The 14536-nt window shown below is 44.1% G+C and overlaps 1 protein-coding gene across 1 annotated transcript in view; it reads right to left on the reverse strand.

The window, feature by feature from the left end:
- Nucleotides 1-321: 321 nt before the first annotated feature.
- Nucleotides 322-14536, reverse strand: part of POLA2 (DNA polymerase alpha 2, accessory subunit) — a 53732-nt gene continuing 39517 nt past the window's right edge. The window contains exons 15-18 of the mRNA XM_070766523.1: nt 10560-10666; nt 3344-3403; nt 1796-1922; nt 322-713 (exon numbers count right to left, since the gene is read on the reverse strand). Of these exons, the coding sequence (XP_070622624.1) occupies nt 567-713; nt 1796-1922; nt 3344-3403; nt 10560-10666 (441 nt within the window). The 3' untranslated portion in view covers nt 322-566. The remainder of the gene's footprint in view (nt 714-1795; nt 1923-3343; nt 3404-10559; nt 10667-14536) is intronic.

Raw genomic sequence — 14536 nt, forward strand, 5'->3', positions numbered from 1 at the left:
CGCCGCCAGGGAAGCTCCAACTGGGCGAGGTGCTGCAGCTGCCGGAAAACTTGGAAGGCGCAAAGAAGGAAGCTCAGCTCCCGGGCTCACAACTTTTTGCTCTTCGCACTCTCAGCAAAAAGTTGTGAGACCGGAAGCTGAGCTTCCTTCTTCGCGGCACACCTGACCATGTCTCACGGCACACTAGTGTGCCGTGGCACACTGGTTGAAAAATACTGCCTTAGAGAATCAAATCAGCCCATTGCACATCTGCCAAAACTTCATCTATGGGGCCATTCGGATTCCATAGGGCTCACTGAAAGGCAGGATTTAAAACTTAACCCAAATCAACAAATGCATATATTTATATGGGTTGATATCAAAAACAGGCCTGGATAATGTATTTTTTTTATCCAGAAGAACGAAGAAGTCATCCACCTGCAGAGAACCGGAAAGCCAACATCTGGAGATGGAAGGAGATGGCTGTCCAGAGGTTTGGGTCGCCCAGATTCTGGGATCCGCACAATACTGATACTCCCAATGGCAAAATGTCTTTTGTCTAACTTCAGGGGGTTGGTGGAACCTGGTTAGATCTTAATCACTTGCGCGGCGATGCAGGGGCTCTTCCGCTGGGCCCCCGTGACCTGTAGCTGGACCCACAGCTGGGCATAGCTGCCCCCCACTTGTCCTTTCGTCAGCCGGCTGGGGTTAATGCAAATGCACCCCAAAACATCCTAAAGGGGAAGGCGAGAGATTTTAAACTAAGATTGTTTGCAGGAACCTGGGTTGTATGATAGGATGTTGAGTGAGGCATTCAAACTCTTATTTGAACTGAACCTTGTTTTGTCATTTCGTAATAATTCAAGAGTAATTTTCCGGACACAGAAAATCTAGTTAATCTACAGTGGTGCCTCTACTTACGAACTTAATTCGTTCCGTGACCAGGTTCCTAAGTAGAAAAGTTTGTAAGAAGAAGCCATTTTTCCCATAGGAAGCAATGTAAAAGCAAATAAGGCGTGCGATTGGGGAAACCACACGGAGGGTGGAGGCCCTGTTTCCTCCCAGGAGATTCTTAGAGAGGCTCCACTGAGGCTTCTCCCTGCCTTTTCCAGCCCTGTTTCCTCCCAGGAGATTCCTAGAGAGGCCCCACAGAGGCTTCTCCCCGCCTTTTCCGGCCATGTTTCCTCCCAGGAGATTCCTAGAGAGACCCCACTGAGGCTTCTCCCCGCCTTTTCTGGTTACAGTTTCGGAGGCTCCGGTTTGCAAGTGGAAAATGGTTTTTAAGAGGAAAAAAAAAATCTTGAACACCCGGTTCCTATCTAGAAAAGTTCGTAAGTAGAGGCGTTTGTAGGTAGAGGTACCACCGTATTTGATTATATTCTTCTTCTCTTATTATTTCTATTCTATTCTTCTACTCTACTCTTATTGTTTCTATTCTACTCTATTCTATTCATGTGAATACCAACACGGAATCAAGGAAGGCTCAGACTCAAATCTGATCCTGCAATAACGTTGTGTGTGTGTGTGTGTGGAGTGTTTCTCTGCCCGGCACCCCTGAACACCCCCCCCCCATCCCACAAGGCATCAGACACAGCGTCGCCCCCGGTGCTGCTTGCTACCCGAGCCCATCCTTCAACGAAAACCATGAGGACTGGAATCTTGGGTTATTTTTAGGAGCCAGGCCTAACGGGGCTTAAGGTATCTGTGCACCGAGGCCCCAAAGGGTGTGGAACTGCCTCCCTTAATTTTTCTCTCCCCCTCCCCTGCCCCCTCCCCAGCTCAGCTCATATAGTTGGCATCTCCCCCCCCCCCACACCTTAATGAAGTATTTCAAGTCGGAGGGGGTGATCAAGAGGTCCGGCGTGACGGGCAGGCAGGCGTGTGGGTAGAAGCGCTCGTAATCCACACTCAGGTCCTCGGGGGGCGGGTAGAGAGGATAGTAGCTGTTGATAAAAAAAATTTTTAAAGGGGGGGGGAGAGACAGGAGGAAAAGAGATCGAGTTATACCCCCCCCCCCTCTCCAAACGCTTTGCCCAAAACTTTGGCTGGCGTTTTGAGGCCGCGCCCGGCAGCTGTGAATTCTCCTCTACCCCATCGAGTGCCAACGCGATGCCAAGCTGGGCTTTGCGACGCGGCCGCTAATTCCAGAGTCCCCACCCGGCAGAGGTCGGCATCTCAAACCCCGGGGCCAAAAATAGAGGGACCTGTGTTCCCAAGGCCAGACGGTGGCACGTTTACCACCCCCCCAAGGGGTAGCAGCTGCGTTTCTGATAGCCGTTCGAGTCGAGGGCAGCTGGCATCGGAAATGCCCACGGGGTCATTCCTCGTTCGGAATGAGAATAAGAGCAAGCCATGGTTTATTTCAAGGGGGTTTGTCCGTCAGCGGCCATGGGTGGAGGGTGATCGGATGGGGTCAAGCCACCGTGTTTGACAAACCACGATGGTGGGGTTATGTGAGGCGCGTGGGGGCCAAACCGAACGAAGTATGGTGGTTTGGCTCAAGGAATAAACCCAAGATAGGAGGAGGGTTCTTAGAGGCAGGTAGGGATGGCATGGTGGCTATTTCTGTGCTCTGATTTCTCTCTTTCATACCCTCTTTCCCTTTTCTTCTCCCTTCCCTCCTTTTTTCCTTTATTTTCCTTCCTTCTTCCTTCCCGTTTTCTATCCTGTCTTTCTTCCTCCTTCTGTTCCTTCCTTTCTTTCCTTTCTCCCTCTCCTTTTTTCCTTCCTCACTTCTTTCTCTCTCTCCTCTTCTTTTCTCCCTTCCCTTTAATTTTTCCTTCCTCCCTTTTTTTCTTTCATTCTCCTTCCCCCTTTTCTGCCTTCTTTTTCCTTTTTTCTTCCTTCCTTCTCTTTTTCTTCCCTTTCTTTCTTCCTTCTTTTCCCCTCTTCCTTCCTTTCCTATCTCTTTTTTCCCTTCCTTTCCTTTATCCCTTCTTCCTCCCTCCCTCTCCCCTTTCTTTAACTTTTCCTTCCTCACGTTTCCTTTCTTCTTTCATTCTCCTTCCTTCCTTCCTCTCAACCCTATGAAGCTTTTCCCACACTATAAACTCCCAGGTTTCCTTGTATGTCTGAAGTCTTAGTTCTCCTTCTTCTCGGTCTATCTCCTAGAAAGCCACGTTTGGAAACTTCCCCAAGCCACGGCAAATTGGCAAATACGGGGGTTTTTTTTAGATTAATATAATGAACCATGAGGACTAGAACCTCCCTTGGTCCCATCCCATATTGGAGAATGCAGAAAGCCTCCCTTTAATTCACCAATCCTTCCTTGGTCCCAACAGGGACACGAATTACATCTGTTTTTTTTTTGTTGTAGGCAGAGTTTTGGGGACAAAACTCACAACTGTGTTCCGACGTGACTTACCTCCGTTGAGTCAGGATATGTTTGAGAATCCGAGAAAAGCGATCCTGAAGATTTGAAGAACTGAGTGGGGGGGTGGGAAAAAGAGAGCAAGAAAGACAGGGAATAATAATAATAAATAAATAATAATAATAATAATAATAATAATAATATACACTGCCCAAAAAAATCAAGGGAACACTCAAAAAAACACACCCGAGATCTGAATGTTGAATGTCACAGCAGCCTGTGAAATTGACTGCCAATCAGTGTTGCTTCCTAAGTGGACAGTTTGATTTCACAGAAGTTTGATTTACTTGGGAGTTCTATTGTGTTGTTTAAGTCAGTGTTTTTCAACTAGTGTGCCGCAAGACATGGTCAGGTGTGCCGTGAAGAAGGAAGCTCAGGTTCCAGTCTCGCAACTTTTTGCTGAGAGAGAGAGACTGAGAGAAAGAGAGCAAGCAAGAGAGAAAGAGAGTGTGAGAGAGAAAGCAAGAAAGAAAGAAAGAAAAAAGAGAAAGCAAGACTGAGAGAGAAAGCAAGAGAGAGAGAAAGAGAAAAGGAGAGGAAGGGAGAGAGGGAGAGAAATGAGCAAAAAGGGGAGGAAAAAAGATAAATGAGAAAATGATTGAGACAGAGAATTATTATTATTTATTATTATTTATTAGATTTGTATGCCGCCCCTTTCCGTAGACTGAGAGGAAAGAGAGAGAAACAAAAGAGAGAGAGAAGTGACTCTTGATTTAAAGCATGTGATAAAAAGCACCCAAAGAATAAGAGAGAGAAAAAACCCAGCCCTCACCTGTTTTTGGAAATGGTTCAAGAGGGTGTATACACACACACACAAGGGGGGGAGGAGACAGGGATGGAAAAAGAGAGGAGAGTGTCTTAGGGTGTCATTTGGTGTCATTTTGGTTGGTGGTGTGCCCCAGGATTTTGTAAATGTAAAAAATGTGCCGCGGCTCAAAAAAGGTTGAAAATTACTGGTTTAAGTGTTCCCTTTTTTTTTTTTTGAGTGGTATACTGTAGTTTTTGATTGCTGAATAAACCTCGGGGGTCAGCCTACTTTACAGGATCGTGTTTGAGGATAAAAAATGTAGGAAGGGACGAAGTCGATGGCTTTGAAAACTGTTTATCAAAAAGAGGATTAAACCAGGTTCTTAAACAAACCCGTGATTGTATCCCTTGAATTGTCCTACCTGGGCAGGGGGTTGGACTAGAAGACCTCCAAGGTCCCTTTCCATAGAAACACAGAAGATTGACGGCAGAAAAAGACCTCCTGGTCCATCTAGTCTTCCCTTATACTATTTCCTGTATTTTATCTTACAATGGATCTATGTTTATCCCAGGCAGGTTTAAATTCAGTTCCTGTGGATTTACCAACCACGTTTGCTGGAAGTTTGTTCCAAGCATCTACTCCTCTTTCAGTCAAATCATATTTTCTCACGTTGCTTCTGATCTTCCCCCCAACTAACTTCAGATTGTGCCCCCTGGTTCTTGTGTTCACTGTCCTATTAAAAACACTCCCCCCTCCTGAACCTTATTTAACCATTTAATATATTTCCAACCATGTTTTATTCTGTTTATACCTGGTCCGAATCTTTGGAGAGGGACGGCATACAAATCTAATATATTATTATTATTATTATTATTATTATTATTATTATTATTCTGTTATTCCTGTTACGCGATGCTCAATTTTAAGCCCTGAATCCTTTGCAATTAACAACTCTTTCAAAGGAACCAACACCCCCATCGACACCAAAACCTCAGGGCGAAAATATGCTTTTGCCTCTGTCTGTATTGTGAGGTCATAAAAACGTAGTCACATTTTTTTTGTTGCTTTGCAAACACCCTCATATGTTAGTCACAACATTGACTCGCAGACATCCATGGCTTAGTCATGGCTTATCAGTTACTATTATTAACATTTTTTTTAAAAAAGTATTTTTATCCTATTCGCTTTGGACAAAAGAGTTCATCTCTCTCTCTCTCTCTCTCTTTAAAGCATTACAAGATTCTAGTCCTTAAGGCAGCTCGGCGAACTACCTACATGGGTAGTCCTTGATTTATGACCACCATTGGGAGCACAAGGCAGTTGTTAAGTGGTTGTTAAACAAATCATTGTTAAATGAATCCAGCCTGCTCCGTGGATTCAGCTAATTTAGCGAACGTTCAAAGGTACCAAGGGCTCTGAGAGAAGCGACTTGGGAATGGTCCTCGTTCTTACGACCGTCGCGACATCTGGTCACGTGATCGGAATTTGGCGCCTTGGAAACTGACTTGTATTTATGATGGTTCGGAAACTTCCGATCGTGCAGAATGCAGCTGCGAGAGCTATCATGGGCTTCCCTAAATACGCCCATGTCACACCAACACTCCGCAGTCTGCATTGGTTGCCAATTGGTTTCCGATCACAATTCAAAGTGTTGGTTGTGACCTATAAAGCCCTTCATGGCACCGGACCAGAATATCTCCGGGACCGCCTTCTGCCGCATGAATCCCAGCGACCAGTTGGGTCCCACAGAGTGGGCCTTCTCCGGGTCCCGTCCACTAAACAATGTCGTTTGGCGGGACCCAGTTGAAGAGCCTTGTCTGTGGCGGCCCCGACCCTTTGGAACCAACTCCCCCCAGATATCAGAGTTGCCCCCACCCTCCTTGCCTTTCGTAAGCTCCTTAAAACCCACCTCTGTCGTCAGGCATGGGGGAACTGAGACTTTCCCTCCCCCTAGGCTTATAAAATTTATGCATGGTATGCTAGTATGTATGATTGGTTTTTAAATTGGGGTTTTAAATTAACTTAAACTTAAATATTGGATTTGTTTACATTGTATTATTATTGCTGTGAGCCGCCCCGAGTCTGCGGAGAGGGGCGGCATACAAATCAAATCAAATCAAATCAATCAATCAATCAATCAATCAATCAATCAATCAATGGTGGGAGGGGAAATCACCATTCGCGAATTTCCCAGCTGGCTTCCAACAAACCAAGTCAAGTTGGTGGTAGTGGGAAACCACGTCTGCTTAACGACCAAACTTAGATTTATATCTAAGAAGAGAACTGGTGTCTTCTTAGATATAAATGCGCCATTCGGTAAGTACAGCTAGTCTCAGACTTACAACAGTTTGTTTAGTGACCAAAGTTACAACAGCACTGGAAAATGTGAGTTTTGTGACCATTTTTCACACTTAATCACCGTCACGGTCAATCACGGAGTTACATTTGGAGACTTGGCGACGGACGCCTATTTATGGCGGTTGCAGGGTCTTTTTTGGGGTGTGTGTCACATGATCCCCTTTGACGGCCTTGTCAAGAGCCGGGGTGGCACAGCAGGTAGAGTGCAGCACTGCAGGCCACTGAAGCTGTACTGTAGACCTGTAGGTCAGCGGTTCAAATCTCATCACCGGCTCAAGGTTGACTCAGCCTTCCATCCTTCCGAGGTGGGTAAAATGAGGACCCGGATTGTGGGGGCAATAGGCTGGCTCTGTTAAAAAGTGCTATGGCTAAACATGTTGTAAGCCGCCCCGAGTCTAAGGAGAAGGGCGGCATTAAAAAAATTGAATAAATAAAATAAGCGGAAAATCAACAGGGAATCGGCATGCACGAATCCCAGCGACCAGTTAGGTCCCACAGAGTCGGCCTTCTTCAGGTCCCGTCGACTAAACAATGTCGTCTGGCGGGACCCAGGGGAAGAGCCTTCTCTGTGGTGGCTCCGACCCTCTGGAACCACCCTCCTTGACTTTCGTAAACTCCTTAAAACCCACCTCTGCCGTCAGGCATGGCGGAACTGAGATACTCTTTCCCCCTTGGCCTTTACAATTTTATGCATGGTATGTCTGAATGTATGTTTGGTTTTTATAATAATGGGTTTTTAACTGTTTTTAGTGTTGGATTATTATTATATGCTGTTTTATTGCTGTTGTTAGCCGCCCCGAGTCTGTGGAGAAGGACGGCATACAAATCCAATAAATAAATGAATGAATGAATGAATAAATAAATAAATGGGACCAGCTGAATTACAGCGATTCACGTAACGACAGAGGCGAAAAAAGTTTGGCGGAGCAAAACCCACGCAACGCATTTCTCCCTCGGCCACAGTTTGGGGCTCCTCTGCGGGTCGTTAAGTCGAGGACTGGCGCTCAGCAACGGGGGCAAAAAAAGAAGTCACCCGTTCACTTCTCCCTTTCACCACTCGCCCTTCGCTCAGCAACGGAAATTCCGGCCGTAAGTCGAGGACCGGGTTCTCAAGGCAGAGGCAAGCTTTCTGGAAGGCCTGCAAAAGTTTGGGACTGTTGTGGGAGAGGCGCCGGTGACCCCCAGCTCCGAGTTTCTTTCTCTTCCTCCTGTCGCTTGTTGAGCGGTGGGTGAGTCACGTCTTAATCCCTGTCGGTGCGTTTTTCTCTCACACTCCAAGATTGGCAGACGTGACTTCTTCGGGGCTTATGCAAGCAGGATTGCGCAAGAGGCCAAAGGCCAAAAAGTTGATGCTCACTCTTGAATCCCCTCCCCCACCCTGATAGCAATGGGGGGGGGCTTCTTTTACTTTCTTTCCTTCCTTCTCTTTCTTTCTTTCCTTCCTTCTCTTTTTCTTTCCTTCCTTCTGTTTTTCTTTCTTTCGCTTTCTTTCCTTCCTTCTCTTTTGTTCTTTCTTTCTTTCCTTCCTTTTCTTTCTTTCCTTCCTTCCCTTTCGTCCTTCTCTTCATTTCTTTCTTCCTCTTTCTTTCTATCTATCCTTCCTTCGTTCTTTTTCTTTCTTTCTATCCTTCCTTCTCCTTCTATCCTTCCTTCTCTTTTTCTTTCTTTCTTTCATTCCTTCTCTTTTATTCTATCCTTCCTTCTTTCTTTTTTTCTATCCTTCCTTATCTTTTTCTTTCTTTCTTTCTCTCTTTCCTTTCTTCTTTTTCTTTCTATCCTTTGTTCTTCTATCCTTCTTTTCCTTTCTTTCATTCCTTCTCTTTCATTCTATCCTTCCTTCTCTTTCTTTTTTCTATCCTCCCTTCTCTTTTTCTTTCTTTCCTTCCTTCTCTTTTTTTTCTTTCTTTCCTTCCTTTTCTTTCTTTCCTTCCCTTTTGTCCTTCTCTTCATTTCTATCTACCCTTCCTTCTTTTTCTTTCTATCCTTCCTTCTCCTTCTATCCTTCTTTTCCTTTCTTTCATTCCTTCTCTTTCATTCTATCCTTCCTTCTCTTTCTTTTTTCTATCCTCCCTTCTCTTTTTCCTTCTTTCTTTCTCTCCTTCCTTCTCTTTTTCTTTCTTTCCTTCCTTGTCTTTCTTTCATTCCTTCCCTTTCGTCCTTCTCTTCATTTCTACCTATCCTTCCTTCTCTTTCTTTCTTTCTATCCTTCCTTCTTTTTCTTTCCTTCTCTTTCTTTCTTTCTATCCTTCCTTCTTTTTCTTTCCTTCTCTTTCTTTCTACCTATCCTTCCTTCTCTTTCTTTCTTTCTATCCTTCCTTCTCTTTTTCTTTCTCTTTCTTTCCTTCCTTCTCTTTCCTTCCTTCCTTCCCTCCCTGTCTTTCTTCCCTCCCTTCCTTTCGTTGGAAGGGACCTTGTACGTCATTTGTCCAACCCCCTGCTGGAACAAGAGACCCTATACCACCCTTTTGTAGGCTAAACCTCTAGAATCAAATATTTGCAGAACAAAAATAATCTGTTTAATATAGGCAGCCCTCAACGTACGACCACCACCGAGCCCAATGTTTCCGTCGCTCAGCGAGACATTCATTGAACGGGTTTTGTCCTGTTTTCAGGACCTTTCTTGCAAAGGGCGGAGAAGGGAATCCCCCTGCGGTTGTTAAGCTGGTTAACACGGTCGTTAAGCGAATCTGGGACTCCCCATCGAAGGGTCACCAAAGGGGATCGCAAGACCCCAGGATGCTGTGACCATCGCAACTGTGAGTCAGTTGCCAAGCATCACATGACTGTGGAGATGCCGAAGTGTGAAAAACGGTCCAAAATCTCCTCCCTCCTCCCGGTGCCCTCATAACACTGCAGCCGTCATAAATAAATTCTCAAGCGTGTGAATTTTGATCCTGATTCTGCAATGGACGTTAAGTGTGAAACATGGTCGCAGGTCACTTTTGTCAGTAACGTCGAAACTTTCGAAAGGTTGCTAAAATAGCCGTTGTATGTCGAGGACTACGAGCATTTATCTATCTATCTATCTATCTATCTATCTATCTATCTATCTATCTATCTATCTATCTATCTAATCTATCTACCTAGCTATTGATCTATCTATCTATCTATCCTAATCTATCTATCTGTCTGTCTGTCTGTCTAATTTATCTATCTATCTATCTATCTATCTATCTATCATCTATCTATCTATCTATCTATCATCATCTATCTATCTATCTATCTATCTATCATCATCTATCTATCTATCTATCTATCTATCTATCCTAATCCGTCTATCTGTCTGTCTGTCTGTCTGTCTAGTCTGTCTATCTATCTGTCTATCTATCTATCTATCTATCTATCTATCTATCTATCTATCTATCTATCTATCTATCTATCTATCTATCTATCTATCTATCTATCTATCTATCTATCTAATCTATCCATCCATCCATCCATCCATCCATCCATCCATCCATCCATCCATCCTATCCTATCCTATCCTATCCTATCCTATCCTATCCATCTATCTATCAGATTTGTATGCCGCCCCTCTCCCTAGACTCGGGGCGGCTAACAACAATAATAAAAACAGCATACAACAAATCTAATATTTAAATTATTAAAAACCAAACATACACACAAACATACCATGCATAAATTGTATAGGCCTAGGGGGAAGGTATAACTCAATTCCCCCATGCCTGACGACAGAGGTGGGTTTTAAGAAGCTTACGAAAGGCAAGGAAGGTGGGGAAAATTCTGATCTCTGGGGGGGGGAGTTGGTTCCAGAGGGCCGGGGCCGCCACAGAGAAGGCTCTTCCCCTGGGCCCCGCCAAACAACATTGTTTAGTGGACGGGACCCGGCATCTTATTCTGCCGTCTCAAAAGTTGTCAGAAAAAAAATCAATGCTATTTTTTCTCTCTTTCCCACATCCCATTTCCACAATTTTCTCTTTTGCTCCTCTCTTTTTATATTGGGCGGGGGTGGTTTTTTTTGGGGGGGGGGTGTTATTTGATGCTTTGATAAAAACGAATCAAAAATTTTGAACCACGTAAAAAACATTTCGCCATTTTCTCCTTCGCATGCAAATTTGAACCGTTTTAAGCGAGAATCGTTACCGGCTAATTTCTTCTGCTCCCATGTGAAAGAGCAAATCCACCGAAGTTAAGCCGAAAATCACCCCGTCGATCTCTAAGGTGCAGGGATCCGAGACGAACAGAACTCTCTAGGTGGGAAAAAACACCAATATTAATTAATTCAGCCACCTTTTTAAAAAATACCGTCGCCAAAGTAATTAAGCAGTTGCTGTATTTTTCAGAGTATAAAACTGACCTTAGTTTTTGGGAGGGAAAATAATCTGGTCAGCTTCAGCACATTATTTTATCCCCTGGTTAGGGCTGAAAAAAAGCTTTTTTGGAGGGACTATCAATAAAAACAAGCCTGCAAAGTTTTAGGGCTGGAAAAAAATCTTCTTCGGAGTAGCAATTTTAAAAAGCCTGCAAGCTGGGAACATCGTTAGCACCTCATTAGGCCTGGAATGGTATAGTAATGAAAATAAGCTTGCAAAGATTTAGGGCTGGAAAAAAATTTATTCAGAGTAGCAATAAAAAAAAGCCTGCAAGCCGGGAAGATGTTAGGGCTGAAAAAAGCCTCCTTTGGGAGGAATAGCAATAAAAACAAGCCTGCAAAGATTTAGGGCTGGAAAAAAATTTATTCGGAGTAGCAATAAAAAAAAGCCTGCAAGCCGGGAAGATGTTAGGGCTGAAAAAACCCTCCTTTGGGAGGAATAGCAATAAGAACAAGCCTGCAAAGATTTAGGGCTGGAAAAATCTTCAGAAGGAATAGCATAAAAACAACCCTGCAAAGACTTAGGGATGGAAAAAAAACTTATTCCGAGTAGCAATGAAAAAAGCCTGCAAGCCAGGAAGATCTAGCACTTTGTTAGGGCTGAAAAAAAACCTCCTTTGGGAGGAATAGCAATGAAAACAACCCTGCAAAGATTTAGGGATGGAAAAAAACATATTTGGAGTAGCAATGAAAAAAAGCCTGCAAGCCAGGAAGATCTAGCACTTTGTTAGGGCTGAAAAAAAACCTCATTTGGGAGGAATAGCAATAAAAACAACCCTGAAAAGACTTAGGGCTGGAAAAAACTTATTTGGAGTAGCAATGAAAAAAAGCCTGCAAGGCGAGAAGGTTGTTAGCACCTTGTTAGGGCTGCGGAAAAAAACCTTCCAAAAGAGCTACATTCTAAGTATAAGACGCACCCAAATTTTAGGCATCTTTTAGGGAGGAAAAAAGTATGTCTTATACTCCGAAAAATACGGCAAGTTTGATTTTTCTAAACCTTGGTTGGCACTGACGATCAAGCCAACATTCCCCAAGCCAACATTCTTCCAAAGCACTGGAATTGCAGTTCCCACGTTTCCTCCGCTAGCAGGGGATTATGGGAAATGAAGTCTCAAACCGCCCCTCCAGAGCTTTGCTTTCATTAAACAGCCACAGGACCAGGGGTGGATTCCCATTAACACTGCTATAATGCGTGGGAAGCAATACCTTGCGAGGGGCCACGCGAGAGACAGAAAAGTTTGGTGATTTTTTTTTTGCTTCCAGGCATGCGCAGAAACAAAAAATCACCGAAATCTCTTTTTTGCAGGGGGGGATTTAAAAATAAGACTTTATTAAAACAATTAAAACAAACAATAGTCTGGAGGACAGAAGGAAAAGGGGGGACATGATCGAAACATTTAAATATGTGAAAGGGTTAAATAAGGTCCAGGAGGGAAGTGTTTTTAATAGGAAAGTGAACACAAGAACAAGGGGAGACAATCTGAAGTTAGTTGGGGGAAAGATCAAAGGCAACGTGAGAAAATATTATTTCACTGAAAGAGTAGTAGATCCTTGGAACAAACTTCCAGCAGACGTGGTTGGTAAATCCACAGTAAGTGAATTTAAACATGCCTGGGATAAACCTATATCCATTGTAAGATGTACAGGAAATAGTATAAGGGCAGACTAGATGGACCATGAGGTCTTTTTCTGCCGTCAGACTTCTATGTTTCTAACAAAATTAACAAACGTGCTTAAAAGTGGCTGCAGGATTTAGGCTTACATTTCAGCAGTTCTTTTTTTCTACATACATTCTAGATCAATAAAGTATATTTATTTAATTACCCAGTTATCTCATCGTTTAAGCCTAGGCTGAGAGAGAAAAAGAAAGAAAAAAGAAGAGGAAAGAAAGAAAGGAAAAGAAATACTATTGGTCAACTATTTCCGTTGGCTCACGTATTTAAGCGAACTGTTTCTAAGTGTGTTTATGCGATTCCTAAGTTCTTAAGTTGCAAACTACAGTGGGACCTCTACTTACGAACTTAATTCGTTCCGTGACCAGGTTCTTAAGTAGAAAAGTTTGTAAGTAGAAGCAATTTTTCCCATAGGAATCATTGTAAAAGCAAATAATGCCTGCAAACCCATGAAGAAAGGAATAAAAGCTTGGAATTTGGTTGGGAGGAGGAGGAGGAAGAGGAGGTCAGTCGCTGCCGAAGGAAGAAGGTGGAATGAGGGGAATCAAAAAATCTAAAACTTTTAAGGCTTAAAAAAAACAAAGAGGGACTCTGTGGCGGTGAGGAGGAGCACGCGGGAACCCAGCGGGAATGGCAGGAAACTGGCCGGGCCTTCGTGCCGCTCTCCAATTTCCTGGGAAATTTTTACGGGCTCAGGGTCTTAAGTAGAAAATGGTTCTTGAGAAGAGGCAGAAAAATCTTGAACACCCAGTTCTTATCTAGAAAAGTTCTTAAGTAGAGGCCTTCTTAGGTAGAGGCACCACTTTACATAGTTATTCTGCAGCAAGATACATTTATTTAAAGCAGTGATTTTCAACCTTTTTTGAGCTGCGGCACATTTTTTACATTTACAAAACCCTGGGGCACATGGAGCAGGAGGAGGGTGGGGGCTAAAAAAAGTTTGGACAAAAAAAATCTCTCTCTCTTCCTCCCTTTCGCTCTATTTCTCTCTCTCACCCTCTTTCTCTCCCTTCCTTCTTTTTCTCTCCATCCCTTTCTTTCTCTTCCTTCCTCTTTTTTGCTCTTTCTCTCTCCCTCCCTACCTCCCTCTATGTCTCTCTCTCTCCTTCCCCCCCTCTTTCTCTCTCTCTATTGCTTTCTTTCTTTCTCTCTCTCTCTCTTGCTTTCCCTCTCTCTCTTGTTCTTTCTCTCTCTCGCTTTCTCTCTCTTGCTTTCTTTCTCTCTCTCTCTTGCTTTCTTTCTCTCTCTGAGCTTTGCGGCACACCTGACCATGTCTCACGGCACACTAGTGTGCCGCGGCACACTGGTTGAAAAACACTGATTTAAAGTATGGGATGCTGCGACGCGCATGGAGAATAAAAGCTACACGCACCAGCGCAACTTTTGCTACCAATGTGCGTCCCCATCCGTACCACAACCCAGTACCGCACAGGGCGGTGGTTATTTCTTGCTGGGGAATTTCGCCGCTTGAGTAATGATTTGTTAAGGGAGTTATTATTTCCCCTAGGGAGTTGCCCCAGCAAAAATTAAACACAGCCAAGGTTGAACCGGGAAGTGTTCTTGAGAAAGTTTTGCTGTTCTTGGATCGAGCCCAGCAGAAGGGAATCCCCGTGCTTGTCACTTTTGAGAAAAAAGGACGGGCGTGTTAAGTTGTTTTTCTGATTGCCTTTTCTTGAAAAAAGGATTTAAAAGATGGTAGTTTCCCAACCTGGGCAATTTTGGAAGAGGTGGAGAACTTCAATTCCCAGAATTCCCCAGGCAGCCACTGGGCGGGAAAGGGGTGGGGCGTGCCCCCACGACATGGGGCTACCTTTGAAAAGTGTTCAGAAACTTCAGGTCGTGCAGAATGCAGCTGCGAGAGCAATCATGGGCTTCCCTAAATATGCCCATGTCACACCAACACTCCGCAGTCTGCATTGGTTGCCGATCAGTTTCCGGTCACAATTCAAAGTGTTGGTTATGACTTATAAAGCCCTTCATGGCACCGGGCCAGATTACTTCAGGGACCGCCTTCTGCCGCCCGAATCCCAACGGCCAGTTAGGTCCCACAGAGTGGGCCTTCTCCAGGTCCCGTC

This window comes from Erythrolamprus reginae, chromosome 13 (assembly GCF_031021105.1).
Source record: "Erythrolamprus reginae isolate rEryReg1 chromosome 13, rEryReg1.hap1, whole genome shotgun sequence".
Classification (NCBI taxonomy): Eukaryota; Metazoa; Chordata; class Lepidosauria; order Squamata; family Dipsadidae; genus Erythrolamprus; species Erythrolamprus reginae.